Source organism: Serinus canaria, chromosome 14, assembly GCF_022539315.1.
Source record: "Serinus canaria isolate serCan28SL12 chromosome 14, serCan2020, whole genome shotgun sequence".
NCBI classification, from domain to species: domain Eukaryota; kingdom Metazoa; phylum Chordata; class Aves; order Passeriformes; family Fringillidae; genus Serinus; species Serinus canaria.
The window spans coordinates 3,085,816-3,106,977 of NC_066328.1; the positions used below are offsets into that span (position 1 = coordinate 3,085,816).

At 41.3% G+C, this 21,162-nt stretch overlaps 1 protein-coding gene across 18 annotated transcripts in view; it reads left to right on the top strand.

The window, feature by feature from the left end:
* KATNIP (katanin interacting protein) overlaps window positions 1–21,162 on the top strand; it is a 56,183-nt gene that overhangs the window by 26,089 nt on the left and 8,932 nt on the right. For 16 of the 18 annotated variants that reach the window (XM_050979936.1, XM_050979931.1, XM_030229492.2 and 13 more), the window contains 10 exons: window positions 1,222–2,113; window positions 6,328–7,056; window positions 7,829–8,037; window positions 11,539–11,589; window positions 11,677–11,740; window positions 13,601–13,778; window positions 16,065–16,230; window positions 19,532–19,689; window positions 19,981–20,045; window positions 20,386–20,496. In XM_050979936.1, the coding sequence (XP_050835893.1) occupies window positions 1,222–2,113; window positions 6,328–7,056; window positions 7,829–8,037; window positions 11,539–11,589; window positions 11,677–11,740; window positions 13,601–13,778; window positions 16,065–16,230; window positions 19,532–19,689; window positions 19,981–20,045; window positions 20,386–20,496 (2,623 nt within the window). The remainder of the gene's footprint in view (window positions 1–1,221; window positions 2,114–6,327; window positions 7,057–7,828; window positions 8,038–11,538; window positions 11,590–11,676; window positions 11,741–13,600; window positions 13,779–16,064; window positions 16,231–19,531; window positions 19,690–19,980; window positions 20,046–20,385; window positions 20,497–21,162) is intronic. The other 2 variants (XM_050979944.1, XM_050979946.1) reach the window with 1 other exon arrangement.

A 21,162-nucleotide genomic window follows, 5' to 3' on the forward strand; every position in this document is an offset into this window, starting at 1 on the left:
CCTGCATTCCTGCACCCACTCCCCTCCCTCACCTGTAGCTTCCTTGTCATGTCTGCATCTTCTGCTTTTCCTCTGGGTACATCCATATTGCAGTTTTTTTGGCCTCAGAGATGTTATTATTGGGAAGGCAGCAGGATGGAAGCTATGAAACTTGTAAGGCTTAAAGAGTGTGTGTTCAGGGGTGAAGAACCAGAGACTTTCATGCTTGGAAGGGAAGGAGTGATTGGTTTAGTCTGGGAGCAGAGGAAAATGAAAATCAGTATTCAAGGAGAACTGACAGGCTGGAAATGAGCAAGAGGGATGAAACTGAAACTTCTTACTTTCACAAAAAGCTTCTTAGTTTTCACAAAAAGAAGGAAAGAACAGAGAGTCTCTGAAAGACTCCATGAGATGGACAAGTTAGAGAACAGAATGGAGATGGATTGTGTCTCATCTTCTGTATTTTCTTTGAAGATAATGGTATTTTTGTCAAGAGGGAGAAAAGGTTATATTGAAATGGCAAAGAGAATAGAAAGAACATTAGTTCTAACTTCAATGGAATAAAAAAAATCAGGTATTGGTGAGTGCCACAGAGAAGGAGAACACAGAGATAAAGTTGTGAGTGGCAGAATTGTGTCTGAGATGAAGGCCTGCTGTTTAAAAGGCTAGTTAAGTGCTGGAATAGGCTATCAAGGCAGATTAGTTGAAAACTGTTAAAACCAGATTTCCTCACAATGGTGTAGGTTATTTTATATTCTTCAGCAGAAAGAGATGGACTGGATGATTTTTTCTTTTCCAGCTCTGCATTTCTGTAACTCTGTAACTCTTTTTAACTCTGGTGGCTTTGATTTGGGTGCTTGTTCACTGTGGAACATGTCATGAAAGTGGTGAATTTTAGGGATGAAAAGCAAAATGTGCCTCTGGAATTTATATCCTGATCAAATATAATTGTACTTAATCTAGGCTTTTTCCCTCAAGCTTTTCTAAATAATCAAACCTTGTCAGACAAAGTGTTAGCAGTGTCTAGCAGGGTTTCCTGTCCTTTAAAAAAATCTTATCTATTATACAGTGTTTCTTAGTCATTTCAGCTTTAGATTAAAAAGCAGTCAGAAGCACATAGTGACACAGGGTTTAATTGTTTTCATCTGTCTATTGATTAAGTGTTCAAATGTCAGAGTCCCAGAGCTGTGATATCTAATGCTTGAAAGCTTGACTGAAATCTTCATCCCTTTATTTTTGCAGGACCTTGATGTTGGAGCAAAGAAGGTGAAGCTGTATGTTGATGAGAACCTTGTATTTGATGGTGAATTAGAGAGAGGCTCTGGAGATCTCCTTGCTGACCAGAACACCACAATTGACCTTACAGATCACAAACAAGATAGCTCAGCCTCTCCCTCAGCTGAGAGGAAAGAAGGAAATGCACCTGAAGGTCCAGACAAGAAAACAGACCTACTTTTTAAATGCTCAGAATCAAACAGTGCTTCACTGAACTGGACAGCTCTGCCAGAAGAAAATCTTCCTGAGCCCAAGATGAACTCAGTCAGCTTTACAAAGAAAAATTTGTCTCAGTTAGAGGATGATCTAAAAGTGCCCCCATCTCAAGTTTGTATAAAAGATGCCAAAGAGGAGGAAGCAGCAGTTCCAGAGCACGTTCAGTCTGATGATGAGCTTTGTTTGAGTGAGCAAATGGAAAGGTTGACAGGAAGAAAACTGACTGATTCTGCAGGTGCAATTCCTTCTTGGTTACAGTCATCCTCCCAGGTGACACAGAATAATCAAGTCACTCCCAGTAGGCAGAAACCTCTGTGGCTTGCTACAGAACAGAATTTCAACTCAAAATTTCAAACACAGCCGGATGAAATCATGAAAAACTTCTCAGATCTGATAAATGAGGATGTCAAATGTCAGAGGCATGAACTGGGAGGACACAATAGTAGAAATGCAACTGGAGATGGGAGATCACAAACGCTGACCAGGAAGGATGCTGATGTGGACTTGGACATTTTTGATTCCTTTTCTAACAAAAACTGCTGCAGTTTGCAGTACCCTGTGAGTGGAAGGAGAAGTGTCATGTGTGGTAAAAAGATGGGATTAAACACTACAAATCTTGGAGAAGATGATTCTGCTCTCAAAGGTAAGAGGTCACAATAGCAAGCTTAGTCCAAGTGCTGCTGTGTTCTCCATTTTGCAGAGGCACAAACTCATTTCAGGTGGAAGGGACCTCTTGAGATACCTGGAAGTTTAGACAGGGCATATTAGTTTGGCTATTTGTGATATTTTCCTCATGAGAATACTCAATCTGTCTCCTACACCTGATATGAAACACTCTTCAGAAAAATTTACATTCTGATTTAGGGGCTTTTAATTTATTTGGAGCAGCTGGAAGATGAAATTTCAGTAAATTGCATTCTAAAAATTGACAGTCCTGTAGACAGCAAATGTTTGCTAATATCAATTAAAATCTGCAGAGAGATAAAGAAGATTACATCCCAAATTTGCAGAGTTTATTTGTGTAGCAGCTTTGTTTCTTTCATGGTGAGAATAGATGCTCAATATATTTATTCAGAGTGAATGGAAAATTACCCTTATTTTTCTTCTCCACTCATAATTTTATAAACCTCTCCCTCAGACATCTGGCTTATTTATGAAGAGTTTTCTAATAAATTTAGCTGTTGTCTGCTCTGTGCTGTTGATTATTCTTGTCCTCCTTTCTGAGACCTCCTGCTGGAGGTGGATCCAGCTTTGTGCAGTTGTCCAGCAGTGTGTCCCCAGGGAACAGCAGGAGAACTGGGCAGCTTCCCAAGTTCCCCTTTATCCCAACATCTGGCAATCCATGGCTAGGAAGTTTCCAGGGCATGAGATATTTTTGTCTTTAACAAGTGTAAATAACAGAAAAGTAGAATTTTTTGCCAACAAGTTTTTCTTTGGCTCTCTTTCACCCAGCTTGCCATTGCTTGGGGTATATGTTTGTCTTCCATTTTCAGTTTCAAGCCATGTCACTCTGACTCCTGGGGTTTGGACCCTTCATGCCCCTTCCTTGGCATTCTGTAATCCTTCAGCATTCAGTATCTCGTCTCAAATGAAGAGTTAATACAACAAGGACAACAAGATCCAGAGAACTGGAATAAGATGTTACAAAACTACAAATTGAAATTTTGGGGGTGATTGACCATCAGAGCAATTCACATGAAAATCTGTCTTGCTATATATTGAATTTGGGTGTTTACATGCAAGTTAGGATGACAAGGGACAGAAAATTCCCCTAAATGAAGGAGTGCCAGTTCAAATTCTACAGCAGGTAGTGCAGGGCTTTTTCAGACAAAGGTAAAATGGTTCTTCCTAAACTTAGAATGTCTGAATTTTTCCTTGCTGACCCTCTGTGGAGAAAACAGCAATTTCATCAGTGTATCTGAAGTTATACCTCAAAGAAGAGAAAACCAGGGAAGTTTGGAACAGGTGCCACCTGCCCTTCACCCACCCCACTCCCTGCAGCCCATCTACTGTTTCACACATTTCACAGTATCTGTTACATGAAAACCTCCATGTTGTGAAAGTGTAAATAAATCCCACCTTGAGAAGTTCTGTTCATTTGTGAAAATGGAGATAATTTAGGAATTTCAATGCAAACTACAAGATGAGGGTTATAATTTTTCAATGTAAATTTCCTGTGATTTTGCTCAGAGCTGGTTGTCCTGTGGTGCTTAAAGCTCCCAATGTGTTTTAGTCCCTGCAGCCACCCAGCAGCTTTTGTTCTCTCTGCTGTGTGTGCAGGGTAAAGCAATCTTCAAATGGAGCTGAGAGAGCTTTAACAACAGGAAAACCTTTCAAGTGTTTCCCTGAGAGGGCTGGATTTTAATTGGCCTGGGGCTGGGAGAAGGGCAGTGGAGGGTGGGACAAAAGGAAGGCTCAGAAGCTCCTGTGGATGTCACAGCATGGCTTTGGTCACTAAATGTTTCACAAGAACAACAGGAATTAGTAACAGCACATTCAGGCTTGGCTGGAGTTAATGTTGCTATAAAAACATCAATTTTTCTTTGATAACCAGTTTAATGTGCAAAGGAAATGGTGGGAGCACGCTGATAAAATTTGCAAATAACATATAATTTGGTTTATTATGAGTTAAGGAGATTGAAGAACTGCACAGAACTATGAACTTGAGGACTGGAGCAATAGAATGCAATTCAGTAGAATGCTTGCAGGCTCATCTGGGGACTAATAACCAAAAATTAAGTTGTAAGCTGAGTAATCATCAATTGCAAATGACCAAGGAAGAGAAGACTCATGGTTGAGTAGCTGATGGCAGATTGACTGAAATGCTGGTGTGAGCAGTGATTGGAGCAGTGCACTCCCAGGATGGATCAGCAGAGGCATTTTGGGCACTTGGGAAACCTCAATATCTCCACACAGGCACTTGGGAGACCTCACTTTGAAAACTGCAGCTCTGATCATCCATTTGCAGGAAAGCTGATTACCAAGTGGAACAGATACAGAGGAGAGCTTTTAGAATGATTTGGGAAATGAAGCATGTGATTGCAGCATGGAAATATGATTGCTGTTTATAACTGCAGGGAGTAAAAAAAGACATTAACACAACAGAGGGAGAAGAAAGGTGGTTTTTTTCTATGTAGTCTTGCCCCAAAATGTAGTTTTCTAAAGTTTTGAGAGGAATTGTGTGTGGTGTGTGTGGCCATCAGAAGGTGAATTGGTGGTTCAGGACACTCCTGAACCCGCAGAGGAGTTGGATGTTTGAGGTGTCATTAATAAATAATGCATTTTAGATTCTTAAAAGAAAAAAGGCACACCCTGTAAGCCTTCAGCCATTGGTGTCTGCTTTTGGGCCACCTCTGCTTTCCTTTCAGAGCTCTACTTCTCCTGTTAGCACTGCTTAAAGTAGCTGACAAACCTTTTAAATTCCCCTTGCACTGCCCTAGAGGGGCTTCAGGATTGTAACCTCTGGACTGTTGAAAAGAAAAGGGAAAAACCCTCCCAAACTAGGAAAATCAGCAGATGTTAAATGCTCCTCTGTACTCTGCTCATCCTGAAATTTTCAAGCTTTGGCATTTTCAAGGGGTAAATATTTGTACAGTGCCTTGTCCAGGTGAATTGTGAGGCTCTGGGATGTATTGCTGGGGATCAGCCACCTCTTGGTAGTGGTGTGAGCAAGAAAGTGACTTAAAAATGTCTGATGTCCTCTGAAATATGAACCTTTCCTTCCTGTCTGCATTTTCCTTGTGGTGGAAGCAGGAGTGCCAGCTTGGTCTCCAGCCTTTCACTCTGGAAGACAACCCTTTTCCAGGTAGTTTCCCATCTGCTTTAAAATTCTTAATTTTATCTCACGTGTCCCCACTGTAAGTGATTATTTACCATGGGTAGATTAGGAACATTGCCTCTTTCCAGTATTTCCAAAATCACAGTTAAAAGTTAGTCTTGAGCAGTCTTTTGGGAAAATTTTGTTTTGCATTTCCCAGCAATTGGCATTTATTCTTGATAACCATTTGCTTTAGTATCCACCCAAGGACACTGTACAGAAGTAAAATCTGGCCCATGGGCCTGTAATTGTTCAGTACTTCACTTCCTTTTCTTCATTTATTTGAAGAAAATACATGAGTGGCTGCTTTATTGAAAACCTTGGTTATTATCTGTTCTTAATTGTTTTGAGATGGAAATGAAGCAGTTCCCCAGTGCAGCCACAGGGAGAAGATGCTTTGCTCCCACTGGGCCCCTCTGATTTGCTGCCCTCCCATTGTTGCATTCCCATTGGATATCTTGTCATTATTCTCTTTCTACATCTCACACATGCTGAAAAATAAGAAAAATATTTGGACATTGCCTGCCTAGCATGCAATGCTCACTCGTCCTCCCTGCTTGCTGAACCTACTCCTTTTCCCACCACTTTTCTTTATATACCTGTGGCTCATTTTGAGAGGAAGAACCAGCTTTGCTCTGCAATGCCTTACATTAACCAGTTCAGTCATTTCCAGCTGTATGAAAGACCTGCAGAAATGCAGAGGGATGATTTAAACTCCTGTGACAGCCACTCAATTTGTATCACTGAGCAAAAATCCCAATTTCTTTAAAGGCTGAGGCAAGAATTCACAGCCTCAAACTTAGTTGCAGTTTGTACCATGGCAGGAGTTCTGCTCCTCCATAGGTAAAAGTGATTTTGTTCATTGTGTTTGAGTGGGGAAGGGGAACTGGGACACGTGGCCTTTGTGACAGAAATACAAAATAAAAGTGCTGCTGTCAGAGAATTTCCCAGTGAGGGACACGACATCATTCTGCAAAGTCAGTGTTGGAGTGGTTTGCTCCCTGTTTGTACATTAAATGCCTTTGTAATGTTGTTTACAGATGAAGACTTTCCCATCAAGGACATAGCAACCTCTAGAATGAAGTGGTGCAGTGAGCAAGAACACACTCTGCAGGAGTCCTGGAACTCCTTGGTGAAATTTAATTATTCCCACCGTGGTCGGATCTCGAACATGGATTTTCAAGGGGATATTTTTGATGAGTTCCTCCATCAGCAGAAAATCACCCGGCCTGCAGAATATCAGAGAAAAGAGGGACTACAAACACTACCAAAGAAGCAAGAGGAAGAAAATTCTGTGGAGATCCAGGATGGAAGTGATTTTAAAATCCCAATTTTACCTTATGGGCAGCACTTGGTGATAGACATCCGAACAACGTGGGGGGACAGACATTATGTTGGTCTGAATGGAATTGAAATTTTCAGTTCTAAAGGAGAGCCTGTTCAGATTGCAAAAATAACAGCTGAACCCCCTGACATAAATATTTTACCAGCATATGGAAATGATCCCAGGGTGGTAAGCAACCTGATAGATGGGGTGAATCGGACCCAGGATGATATGCACCTCTGGCTGGCACCATTCACCCCTGGCAAAGCTCACTTTGTCTTTATTGACTTTGTGGATTCCTGTCAGGTAGCCATGATTAGGATCTGGAATTACAATAAATCCCGAATCCACTCCTTCAGAGGTGTGAAAGACATCATCATGGTGCTGGATGAGCAGTGCATCTTTAAAGGAGAGATTGCCAAAGCCTCAGGAACCTTGTCTGGAGGTAGGCTATCATTTCTGATTTTCCTTGTGGAAAGAGCAGTACAATACAAACAAAATACATTTAGCTTGTTTGTTATCATTTTCCACTTCAAAGCAAGCTGGCACTTTGTCTGGTGTTTAATTTAAAAACATAATGCAAAGCCCATTAATGCATTCTTCACTGATACTGGGGATTTTAGCAGCATACAGAGCTAATCTCCATTTTTAACTCTGTCTTAGCAACCAGTCTGTGTTTCAGTCCCATCAGATAGGCACTAGAAATTTCAGAGTTGCAGCTTTTTGCTTGTTTTCACATACATGGTCTTTTGGAAAAGGTGATTGGGAAGCTTTTTTTCCCATTTTCTTTTCTATGTATCTGAAATCTGACTGGATTCTCTAGTGAATTCTCTAATTTTCCATTGAATTTCCATCAGAGAAATGGAATTTCCTTTGAAATGAATGACCATTAGTGAAACTGTCCGGAGAGTTTCTGGACAGCCCTAAAGCTTCAGGAGCAGATCCTGGTATTTTGACAAGAGTTTCCATTAGGGTGTTAGAGAATCCATTAGAGAATTGAAATTCTCTATTTTCCATCTGAATTCTCTAATTTTCCATTGTGCAATATGGGTTTGAGAGTGACATGCTAATTATAGCCATAGTCAGTATCAATTGGCCAAATATTATCTTTAAACACTGCTGCAAATTAAGTGCAAAGAAGGACCAAGAATCATTTTTCTCATTTTTTATTTTCTTTTTGCATTGTTTCTCCATTTAATTCTGTGTGTTGCCTTCAGCTCCAGAGCACTTTGGGGATACCATATTGTTCACTACTGATGATGATATTCTTGAAGCCATTTACTACTATGATGAGACCTATGATGGAGAAATGGGAGATTCCAGCTCCCTGAGATACGAGGAAGAGCTGAAGAGGCCAACAACAGCAGACAGGGAGGGAGATGAGAGACCTTTTACACAAGCAGGGTTGAGAACAGAGGAGCAACAGGTGGGGGCCTCTGTGTTTAAAACTCTGTAAATGTCTGTTTGAAATATGGAAGTAATGGCCTCATTTCCAGGCTGGAATAAAACTGCAGATGAACTAACACAATTATTACTATTTTAAAGATTTTTTTTTTCACCAGATCAATAATTTATGCTGTTTTTTTAAAGCCCTAAAGGTCCTCCAAGTTGTGGTTTCCCTGATTAATTAATAAGCTTATTTCTTTACTTACTTGGACAGAGACTAGGGAGAGTTCTTTATGATTTGGCTATTCCTGAAGGTTTCTGGTCTGTCAGTGATTTTTCTCACACAGCTTCTCCTGTCATGAGTAGCTGTCCTCCCTGGCACTCCAAACCAAAGGTTTTTCCAGATTTTCCATATTGTTGATTTCTTCCTCCACAAATCAAGGATGTTAAATGAGAAGGGTCTCTTCCTCTCAACCCTCTCCTTGTTTTTCCTCTTTCTGTTTTTTTGACTAGCATCATCACAGGTTTGGGTGCATTTTGCATCATAGAGACTCCTCTTTTCTAGTCCATGCAGAAGGTATTTCCCTCCCTGGAGGAAGGCTGTAGTTCCAAGCACTTGAGCTCTTTCTTGCCTTGTGCCATTCCAGCCCAGCAGTGCAGTGTCTGAGCAAAGATCCCACAGGATTTTCTCAAGATGGTGTGTGGCAGTCTTTGACCTGTTTTCCTTAAAATTTTCTACTATCTCAGAATGTTCCTGAGCACCCTCTGTTGCATCAGTGAGGTTGTCTTTTTCTAGGGCTCACACTCTTGCTTGTGAGTGTGTCAGGAGATCCAAAGCTGAGTCAATCCCAATTCAGGCTGCTCCAGCCAAGATCTTCCCAGGGATGTGCGGTTCCTAATGAGCTCCAGTGGTTGCCAAACCTTCCCCTTCTGTCTTGTCCTCTTTTTGGTGTGGCTCACAAGACAAAAGGAGATGCAATGGTGTTGGAATCTGATCTCAGTGTTAAGACCATTGAGTCAGTGGCTTTAACCCTTGGACTTCTGCAGGAATTTTGATCCCATCTTTGCATGCAGTAGCTGAAGCTGCTCAGAACCTTGCGTAGTGCAGGGTTTCATGAAGACAGAGTGAAGCTGACCTTTGTTTTCCTGATCACCTGTTTATTGTGAGCATTCATCAGGACCTCTCCCATGGCAGAAGCTTGGCCCTGCACTGTCTGATCCTTGCTCAGACACAGGCCCTGCCTTTCATTTTGCTGCTCAGCTCTGATGCCTCCACACCCTGTTGTACCTCTGAAACTGCTGTGTCAGCAGGGGAATAACAAAAGCTGCTGTGACTGAGCCATTGATCTCCCTGTCACTGGGTGTCTGCTGGTACCATCAGGATTTTTGTAGGGGGATGTTTATGCTACCAGAATGATACAGATCCACTGCACAATTTGTCTTCCCCAGCCTAACATTGTCAGACCAGCATTGACCGGTTACAGCATTGCTGTTGTTCATTCCCCTTTATTTCCTGTTTCAGTAGATGAAATGGTGTGTTTTACTAAAAACTTTCCAAAAGCTCTTGCAGAAGTGTGTTACTTTTCTGTTAGTGTTATCCATGGCCATCTGTCTGTCCATGAATTCAGGAATCCTTAACATGTTGATTTTATAGCAGATCAGACCTGTGGCTACTGCGCTTGATCCAGCTCTGGGGCCACTAGTGGCTGCTGAGAGAGAAAGAAAGAACAGCACAAACACAGAGTGCTGTTTCTCTGAAACACTCATTCAGCCCTTAGAAATGTGTCTCACAAGGACTTTTTAACTTAACCTCTGTGTTTAATATCCTGCCACAGATTTTTATTGCATTAATTCATCCACCAGATTTTTGAACCCATGTGCACTTTTAGAATTTACAGTGCTCCGTGGCAAATTTCCCAGCTGAACCTGCATGACACAAAGAACCTCCTCCTGTTTGTTGCTAGCTTCATTTATTGTTCTCTGGTTTTTGTGGTAGAAGAAACTAAACAATTATTCCCACCCCCTTCTTCAAGCCACTCAAGAGATTTATAACCCTGTGTTAGTCTTCTAAATCTTTTCCAGAGTTGCTCCTAGGAAGGTGTTGAACAGTTGGTCAGGTGTAAGATCCTGGTAATACTTTCTACTTTTTATTGCTTTTCCAATAACTCCTGCATTATGGTGGTGTTTTGTTTTAGCCATAGGAATCTAAGAACACAGGTAGGACAATGCCCACTAGCAGAAGTAGTTAAAATAGTAGAAAATGAGACCATATCTGAAAGAAAATATATTTGCCCTCAGTGGAATGGAATCATCAGGAAGGGATCTGAGTAGATAAGAAAGGGAGAAAAGAGGTGATAAGGTGCCTTGGCACAAATGGTTTATGCTGTGCTAGGAAGAGCATTATTTTGCAAACCCAGAGCATTATCAGTAAACCCAGTGTCCAGGGGTTTTGATTTTCGGTAAAGTTGCAAATTTTAATTCCCAGGCTGGTGTTTTAGAATTGTTGTGAGGAATGGAACTGGCTTGTGAGAGAGGTACCCCCAGTGGGAGGGATTTTCCACTGTGTAGGTTCTGTGGGTTTATTTCAGAGCCCATTTCTTGTTCAGTCTCACCTGAAAATCCTCGATTCCCCCAGGGACATTTGCTGCCAATGAAGGATATTGCAGTTTGGGAGCCCATGAGATCCTGGGGATCAGTGGTTAAATTGCAGGGATCTAATGGAACAAGGAGACAAGTGTTGACAAGTCTTTCTTTATTTTACTTAGACACAGTGTAGATCCATTTGATGGATTGTGGCTGACAGGAAGTTTATTTCTAATGATGAATTAAAGAGAAAGAGTCTGGACTTCTAATTTCCTGTTTGGCCTTTTGACTACTAATGAGGATTGAGCTGATGTTTATATAGAGCTACTTATAAAAATGCCAAGATTTCATTCTAATCTACTATTATTTATTTTGGAGCCAATACTGGTGTATGTGAAGTTAAGATTGTTTTCTCTGTTTTACATTTGTCCACAGAGAACTGAATTTGCCATTTTATCCCACTTACTCAGTGAAGTGAGTTCTATCTGCAATCCTTTGCCATTTTTGTCTTTACTACCCTGATTGCCCCAGTGTGATCAGCAAATTTTGTCATCTGTTTCTTCACTTTTCTGAGCAGCATAGGCAATTTTTAATTAGCATTGCTAGAGCACAAGCACAGGCTTTTGGACAAGTTTGCTTGTTTGTTCTGCCTCTTAATTCCTGAGAAGAAATTGTGGTGGCACTCTCTGGTCTTGACTTCCTTCCAGACTCCTTGTGTCTGCAACAGATTTGCAACATATTGCAAATACAGCATATTATCACTTGCTGATGGCAGTCAGCAGGGAAATAAGTGTTATTTAAGGATTTCAGCCTCTTTGAGAAGAGGTAGCTCACACTATGGAGTCTCCCATTTCACATTTCTATATGCACTAAGCTAAAACCCTGCCCTAATAGTCTGGGCTTTCTAAGGCCCCACCTGATATTTTACATTTTGGGTCATGTTTTCCATTATTTGCAGGCCAGCCTGGGTGGAGAGGCAGAGGGGAGATTGATATACAAAAAGAAACAGGTACAAATATACCTTTTTTATACATACAGACTTCATAAGCAGTCAGTGTAAGTGTAATACTGAACCTGTTCCTTGATTTCTTTATAGGTTCAAGAGCCAGACCCTGTTTCTGAATGCATACCAAAGGAAACAGGAATATTTACTGGAAAATGTAAGTTTTTACATTTACTTCTTGCTTTACCAGCCTTCCCCCAAACATTTTATCAAGGATGCTTTGATTTATCAGAGCTGTACAGCACTTTGTGACAGATGCCAGGTCTGGAATGAAGAAGAGAATTGAATATTTAAGGCAGAAGCTTTGTTTGCTATGGCATTTACAACATTATATTGTAACAGTTGGCTTTTAATCTCAGAAAAATAACATTAGCCATTTGCCTAGTCCCTGAGTGGGATTTCTAATAGCTGTGTCCCTTACCCAGTAATTCTCTCCCAATCCTTTGTATTTGTGTAGACTGACTGAATTTTTTAGATTGGATTGACAATAGAAACCCTAGAGTAAAGCTAGATCAGAGTGTTATATCCCTGCTTAAGTACCTGATTTATTATCCTGTACCAAACCAGCTCTCTGTGGGCCTTTCAGCTGTTGCTCAGAGAGTTTCTGGGTAGTCCAAAAGCTTCAGGAGCAGTTCCTGGTCCTTTGACAAGAGTTTCCAGCAGGGTGTTAGGAAATTGTTTTCACCATGAGAGCAATCCAACACTGCATTAGAGGGTTTGGAATCTGGCAGCCCTGAGGACAGGAAAACATTCCCTGGATGAGCTCCTGAGAGCCTTGGTGCTGGACTTGTTCTGAGCTTGGAGCTGGATTGGACCCCTCCAGAGGTTCCTTTTCCCTGTGCCATCCTCAGATTGGAACCCTAAGCTCTGGGGAATACTAAATCTGTGTGGATGGCAGCTTTGCACTGGGGAACAGACTGGTTCTGCTCCTGCCTGCTGGTACCCTGAGCACCTTTAGTCTCAGCACTGGCCTTGGGACTGCTGTCTGCTGTCAGTGCAGCCAGAGCTCCAGATTTGTCAGCTGACAGCTCTTTATTTCTTTGTGTCCCTGCAAATGCTGATGAAATCTTACTCCAAAGTGAATCTTTGCTCTGGGTTTTTAGGGGTAGCTGGGCTGGGTGGTTTAAGAGGTTTAATGTCTTGTTTGTTTTACAAACATAAGTTATGACTACTGGTGTTTCTTTAGACTTTACCCAACCTGATTATTTGTGGGCCTCTGCAGTGTGTGAAATGAAAGGTATTTTTAATTTACAGGGATGGATTTTTGTGGAACCTGATCAGATTGGAATTTTACTTGTTATATCTGTACATGCTATTTCTGTCTTTTCAGTAAGGCATAAAACAGGTGGAACAGGAGATTCACATTCAGCCTTTTGTCCATCCAGCTTTTTTTTCCTGTTTATTTTCTGGAGATACAGCCTAATCAATATTTGTGCTTTTCACTGATGCTATCCCATGAAAATGCTTCCATGTGTCCAGTTCTGATGTGAAGTAAATAACTTAAAAACATTAACAAACCAAGTTTTTTCTTCGCTTTAACTGTGAGTAGGTGTTTTCTAAAAATGTATGGATTTCTGAGAGGCTGGATTTAAATGAATCTACACAGTCATTTAGCTGGTGAAAGATGATGGATAGACTTCAGACTAATGGGTCTTCTCTGCATCTGCATAATCACAAAATGTGTCATGTAACTGCTAAAATGTGGCACTGGCTGGCTGGCAGGGTGCAGTCCCAGTAATGAGGCACTTAGGAACGTGCTTGATCAGCAGTTGTGTAATTTCAAGTGAAGAAGGTGTTGGTGGCACATTAAAGGGCTCTGACACAGATGAAAAGAAGCTGCTGTAACATGGAGGTGGACAAACTGAGCAGGAAAAATCCAATTCCAGCACATAAAGTGATTTAATCTATACAAAATATCCATGCTGCTAATCACTGGGATTTGCACTCGTGTTTACATTGGCTCATCACTACAAACCAGTAACTTACAGAGGCATGAAATCTGTATTCCTTTATGTAGGCCTGCAACTGAACTTCACCATGACCTGGGGAGACTCTCATTACCTGGGGCTCACAGGACTTGAAGTGATAGGAAAGGATGGTCAAGCAATAAAAATCAGTGCAGAACAGATTTCTGCTTCACCCCAGGACTTAAATGACCTTCCTGAGTGCACAGGAGATTCCAGAACATTAGAAAAGTAAGTAACCAAAGACTTGGGATGCATTTTACATCAGATTTTCTGAAGCTGACACATTTCTATAAACTTATGTTAACACATGTTAATGTGAACATGATTTTTATCCCATCACTGCTCATTCTTGGAACTCACAGGCTGTCCAGGAACAGCTTGTTGTAGAAACATGAATGAGATGTTTCCAAAAGATGGTGTTTGAGCTGGGAGATGAGAACATGCCTGGTTGGTGTTTCTGCCAAGGACTTTCCAGGAAGGAATGTGGGTGTTCTGTAGCATCTGGCTATGCATATTGAGGCATATTTATGCAGGATTTCTGGATAATTTCAAGGAAAAATTGCACGTTAGCAAAGAGTGAGGATGTGTTGTGGAATTGCACAAATAGGTGCCAATCTTTTGGCCAATTTGCAACACTTTTTTTTGGCAAATCTAATGAAGTTTTATTCATTGACAAGTATATTTTCTCAGATTAACTTCTGCCTCTAAATGGCAGCAGTATAGAAATGATAGGCTGTAGATCTGGAGAGGACTTGGCATTTTGGATGTTATTGAAGCTGCATCCTGTTGTTTCTGAGTCATCTCTCCATTTTAAAGGGTATTTTTGGTTGTAATCCTGTCTTGCTGGCATGTTTATGGGCTCTGACCAGGTTTATGAATTAGGACTTGTCTTTTCAAAGGCTCTGGAGTCTTCCTTAGGATGTTGTATTTATCTCCATGCACACTAACTCCATCTGTAGTTTCTGCTAATCTGACTGATGCAGATATCAACCTTACTTGTGTGCAACTCCTTGTATGAAAATCTCCTCTGTAGGCAGTTGCTGATCTAAGAAATCTTCCCATGCCATCCCCTGAGATGAGCAGGTTCTGCTGGGGGAGTCTCTCCAGACCCCGCCCTGATGGACCCAGATGCAAATAATTAATTTCCCTTTTTTGTTACTGCTCCTTTTGCAGCTTAGTGATATGTTGATCCTACAGAATTTCTGGCAAGCTTTCTGCCCCTGATGTATTTGAGGAATTTTATTTATTGTATCTTTTGCTTGCTAGCCTTCAGACTCTTTTTTTGGCCTGTGTGTATGCATTTAACCTTCCAGAGTTTATGAGTCTATCAATTGAGGGCTTTTTTCATCATGAATTTTGCTGAAAGATGGCCCATAATAACTTTGTTTATCCTGCTACTGAGCCAGGCTGGCTTTGAGTTTTCAAATCCTCCTTCTTTCTAACATCTTTCTTAGTGGGTGGGTTATATTTTTAATTTTTATTTTATTTTTTTTACATTCTTGATTGTTTGTCTGGAGAACTTTTTTGGGCACAAGCAATAGAGGCTCTTTTGGCTCTTTGGATATTCTGCAAGCATGTTGAATTTGAGTACATTGCAGTGCTCTCAACTGTGGCATTTGGAATAAGTCCCATGTACTATTCAAGACCAAATCAAGAATTATCTCTTCTCTCATGGACTCCCTAATCAGTTCCTCTGTGAAAGAGTCATTATTTAAATCTTTTTCTTTAAGGAATTGCCAAGTCTGGCACTCATTCTTCCATTAAACTTTTAAATAAATAGTAAGTATAAACTTACTTTTTTGGCAGTGTACCAAAGTAATTACAGTGGAAAATTAATTCATATTCTCCTTTACTCCATCTTTGTATGGCACAGTTTGTGGTAGAAGAATATAATGTCAGAAAACAGCAGATGTAACTTGATTTAGTCAGCCTAAAGCCTGTGCTGCCATGAAAAGACATTGTCCTGCTGGTTGGAAGCTTTGTAAAATAGCAGGGATGTGGTTAATTGTGTCCACGAGGGATGGGAGCAATCCCAGGTCCTGCTCAGGGTTATCCAGCTGCCATCCAGCTCCTCCTCGGATCCAGCAGATTGTGTTGGCATAGAAACACCCTGCAGGGTGCCAGATCCACTGCTTTGGGAGTGGAGCTGCCTTCAGGAATGACATTGTGCCTGGCTCTGAGTTCTGCCTTCAGCCCCTTTGCTCCAAAGGCAGTCGAGCTTTCCTTTGCCTGTCCCTGTTCACACAGACCAAACCTCAAGATTTTGCTGTTTTTCCCTAGCAGACCCAACTAAAGAAAATACTGGGTTTTTTTTCTCCCTCCACTGCCTTCAATTCAATACTTGCATGCTATTTTTGATGTTTTCTGTGCTTTTAATTGCATGCACAAGGGCAGGAGGAGCCCTGGAAGCTGGAAGTGGCATCTAGAATAAAATGAACCTTAGGAAAGTCTCTGCCTTTGATGAGAGAAGCCAGCTTTTCCCTTTGTGCAGCTAATGGACTTTTCTCTTTGTAGGTTAATAGATGGCACTAATATCACAGTGGAGGATGACCATATGTGGCTCATTCCCTTCTCTTTTGGAGAAGATCATCTGCTCACAATCCATTTTGATAAAACTGAGAGTATTGCAGGGCTTCGCTTTTGGAACTATAATAAATCTCCAGAGGATACCTACAGAGGGGTAAGTAAAAGAAAAGGAGCACTGCCAGCAAAAATATACAGCAGTGCATTGGAAAATTGGTCCTGTGATGAATGAATATAGCTGCCCTAATGGAACACCATAAATCTTTCTAGATTGTCTGAGGCTGAATTTTGTGGCAGGTATAATGCATTCCTGTCTCCAAAAACAGCAGATAGTTAAAAAAAAAAAAAAAAAAAGAAAAAGGCAGAAATGCTTTAAAGAACTCTTCACAGCTGATTTTTCTGAGAGACACATACAATAGCACATATTATTTTCAGGATATATGATTCTGAACTGGTATCCTCTCAATATCTTGTATTTAGACCTACTGTATGATTCTGTATTTCCTGAAATGCTGGGAAGGATATGAGGGAAACTTTCCCAAAGAAATTCTGTTTCATTCAGGTTCAGAAGGCCACTCACTCAGTACTGGCTTTTCCAGGAAGAGTCTTTTGAAATATTAACATTTAATAAATGGAAAGTTGCCACCTTCAAGCAGTTTAGCAAAATTATTTTAGAATTAAAAAATTATTTCGCTAAATTAAAGCCAAATAATTTTTAATTCTAAAATAATTGTTATAATTAATTTAGCTAAATAACTTTAATTTTTTTAAATTTTACCTAATTTAGCTGAATAATAATGATATAGCTAAAATTAACATAAATCCTCTCTTATTTGAAAATTGCCTGCTTTATATATTTTTTCATACTAAATTGTTGGGATTTCCAATTGACACCTGATGGTTTTACACCTTTTCACTTTGGGTTTGGCTCCGTCCCCTGCTGTTCTTACACATATCATGATAACACTTGTAATGATAATTAGAACTAACCAGAGGTTGCTGCTCATTGCCCAGAAAGTTTAGGAATCCACCTGTCTCCAGATTTTTCACCCCAAAAGGCAACTGTTGCATTCTCAATTCCAAATTCAGGCTATAAATAAGAACAAAAATGTTGGCACATATCAAACTGGAGAAAGGACAAAAAATATCTTTATTAAATCCCAGAGATTTGAGCAGAGGGCCTCTGATTTTGTGCTCCATCACATTTGCTCTGCATGTTTGACACATGGGAGGGTTCTGGAGCATTTTGAGCATTACCATCTAAACATACAAATGAAGGCTTTTAGTGGCAGTTGTGTCCTGATTTCAGCTGGGATAGAGTTAATTTTCTTCCCAGGAGCTGTGTTTTGGATTTAGGGTGTTAGTAATGTTGGTAACTTAGTGATATTTTAGTTTTTGCTGAGCAGTGCTTATTAAATCTCTAGAAGCTAACATGGAATTTGGTCTCTGGAGGCCAAATTAATTTAAATAAAAAGAAGAAGAAAGGTGTATTTTTAGCAGTTTACTTGGTTAGGTAGGAAAAAGAAGTGAGTCTGATACAGGTGAATCTGACACCTGCATGAATACTGAAAGTCCCATGGGAGTTAGTGGATACCACTTAAAGGAGGAGCCCATACCTGCAGTCTTGGAGAAGGATAAAATAAATTATTTGGAAAACAAAAGATGCAAGGTCCACTGGGCCAGAGGAAAGGAGGTTTTAGGCTGTAAAGCCAGGGCATCCTGACATCTGTCTCTTGAAGTATTGCTGCTCCTTCTAGGAGGCAGTCCCTGGGTGGGAGATGGGATGATTTGTTAGGCAGCTGCAGGCTGGGGGATTCTATTCACAGCTTTAGTGTGAGAGGGTAATGGTAGTGACTGTCACAGTGAAGGCTTGGGTGCTATTTGCAGCTCTGTGAAAAATCACCTTGTGAGAGCTTTGTTATGCCATTTGTAAAATGCAATATGTGACGGCTGAGTGCCTCCTCAGATGATGAGAATTACTTAGAAATGAGGGCTGTAAAGGGCACATAAATATAAGCAGCTGTGGTATAATAGGTAAGATTCCATCTCTGACTCTCCAGACTTGCCATTCACTACGTGTTTCCGTTTAGGAAAGGGGATTTCAGTGGATTTCTCACTTCCTCTCCTTAGCCTGGCAGACTTATTCAGCTGGAAAACAGCATGCAGAAGAGTTTCTCATATGAAAAAGATGTTTCCTTTATTTGATCCCAAGTGTATTGAAGATGAAGCCAGAAATAGTTATTTCTCCACACTTGGTAGTCATACAAACATTCCCTCCTAATTAATCTTCATGGAAATTAACTGAGCCCCTCCTCCAGTCTAGCCCAAACTGATACTTGGTGAGAGAGCCAGGGCAGTAAATGCTGCTTGTGATGAACATTAAGTTATATTTAACAAATTAGAGAGCAAGGTGCAGTGATTAATTGTTGGAGCCTGGTTGAATTGTTCTGCACCTGGGATCATGGATACAGCTCCACATGGTGCTGCTGGGGGAGGGTGAAGGGGCCAGGGCTCCTGCACCACCTGAATAAATGTGCCTGAATTATTCACTTTAATCTCCAGAGGTTGGATAAGGTATGCTTGCATCTCTGAGGTGGCCACAGCTCAATTGTCTCTGCCTGGTACAGGCACCTTTTCTTTATTCATATGCCCTGAGGTTACACACAGCACTGCTTGGCAGAGGACTTTGTATGATCCTGGAGAAGTCCAAGTGCCACCTGCCACAAAGATAAATAGAACTGCTGAAACACAGCCTGCTGTAAATGCAACAGGAACACCAAGGTCTGCTCTGCAGAGAGCAGCAGGCTGTGGGATTTCTGGGAGGGTCCCCCAGCCAGGCTGGGCAGTCCCAGCTGCCTTAGCAGAGCATTCAGGTGCACGATGGCTCCTCAGATTCCCTTTGTGCCATGGGCTGACTTGAGAGCTCCCCATTCTCTTGATGTGTGTAAATATTGCTGCAGGCTCAGCAATCAGAGGATTGTTTAGGCTGGGAAAGAGCTGTAAGGTCAGCATGTCAAACTGCAAACCTCACAGTGCCAAGGCCAGCACTGACCCATGTCCCCAGGGTCCCTGCCTCATCTACACCTCTGAAATCCCTCCAGGAATGGGATCTGCGCTCCCCTGGGCAGCCTGTGCCAATGCTGGAGCACTCTGGGAAGAAGGGAGGCTTCAGTTTGCTGAGATCTTGTGCCATGCAGTAATTCAAGGATCTGTCAATACCTTTTTTTTAGTATTTCCCCCCCAAATCCTCACCTCTGCCATCCCCATCAATGTCACTGATGACATGGGCACTATGGATTGCAGCATTCTTTTGCCAAAGGAAGTCTAGAGGAATGAAATAAATACAGCTAAGTGAAATTATTTCAGTCTCTGAAGTGAATGGAATTGTTTGCAATTATTTTAATGGAAGTCATGTCATGGAATGTCAGGTAATCTGATGTTTTGCTCTTTTAAACCAGGCTAAGGTGGTCCATGTGGTGCTGGATGGGCACAGCATCTCCCCCCTGGAGGGCTTCCTTATCCGCAAGGGACCAGGCAACTGCCACTTTGACTTTGCTCAAGAAATTCTCTTTCTGGACTACCTACAGCCCCAGCCAGCTCCTAAAGTACACAGGAGGTAGAACAGGATGTCTTTGTTGTCTGAACCATAGAGTTTCTCTTCACTCCAACAGTGTAATTTACATTCCCTGTTGGAGCTGCCTGGGTGAGGCTCCTGGATGAAGACATGGAGCACTTAGAGCAGAGCTTCACTTGGTTTTAACCCTGAGCTCTGAGGGGAGTCTGCTCCAGCATCACAGGTGGAGGTGTTGGGGTGGGGTCTGTGGAGGTTTAGTTCTTTGGGTTTGTTCTTTTCTGAATGAGCCAAGGGTACATAAAAAATCTGGTTTGCCTTGTATTTTTTTGGCAGGAATGCTTCAAGGACACTGGAACAAGCCAGTATGGACTATGAAGCACCATTAATGCCCTGTGGTTGTATCCTTCCTTGTCATCTGGAATATTTTAGAGTTTCATACCATGGTTAGGAGTCCTGAACTTTATAAATCCAACAATTTTGGGTGCTTTAAGGTATTAAAAAGATACCAAGAATATGAGAAAGGCTTCCATAAAGTATGGCTTAAGAATAAATCAGTGAAACATCATATATGAATATGTGGCCTGTTCTCAGATCCTCTGGTAGCTTTCTCTCCTGAACTGCAAATAAGAGTCTCTGACATCGTGGGCTGCACAATAACTTTTCAAACTGCAGATTAAACAGTCTGTTAGGACTAAGCTTCTGTACTGAGATTTTCCTTAAGAGCCTTTTGCTTTTTAGTTATTTTCCAGTTCCAGCTCCTGACGAGTTGGGGTGATCCCTACTACATTGGTTTGAATGGGCTGGAGCTGTTCAATGAGCACGGAGAGCAAATCCTACTGACTGAGAACAGTATCCTTTGCACACCAAGCACCCCTGGCCCTGCTGATGCACTTTACCACCTGGCAAATTGTCCCAGGGCATCACTGCACATTGCCAGCTTGTCCCATGGCATTAACTTGGCTTCTGTTTCTCTGTGTTTTGGGGATGAATCTCTTTTCCATATGTTTTGTGGATTCTGTGTATTTCCAGAATGTTTTTTCTCTCAATGGGATGCACCAACAAAGCAGGACAAAGTAAGGGAAGGCTTAGGAAGGGTGTGGTATTTTCTGCTCTTCACATTTCTTCTGTGGTGGGGAAGGACCAGAATGTTTGCTATAAATTCATAAGAAAAGATTGAGTTCAGTGGTTTGTTTTGTTTTTTTGGTTTTTTTGTTTTTTTTTTTTTTTAATGGAATCTTTCATTGTGCCTCAAGAAAGAAATTTTTCATAACTCTCGTTCTGGAGATTTGAGCTATTCTAGACACCCAATGCAGTGATGAAGATCAGGGCTGAGAGTTTGAATTTAATTCAGTGTTCCCTGGATATCCAACAGAGGGAATGAGGGGCATGTTGGGAAGATTGATGTTCATCAAGGTTGCACTTTGTGCTCTGTACTAGCTAAAGTCTTCTAGGAGCTGAAAGCTTCATACCCAACATACAGCTAACATAGTTCAGGTACATGGAAGGAATATTTCT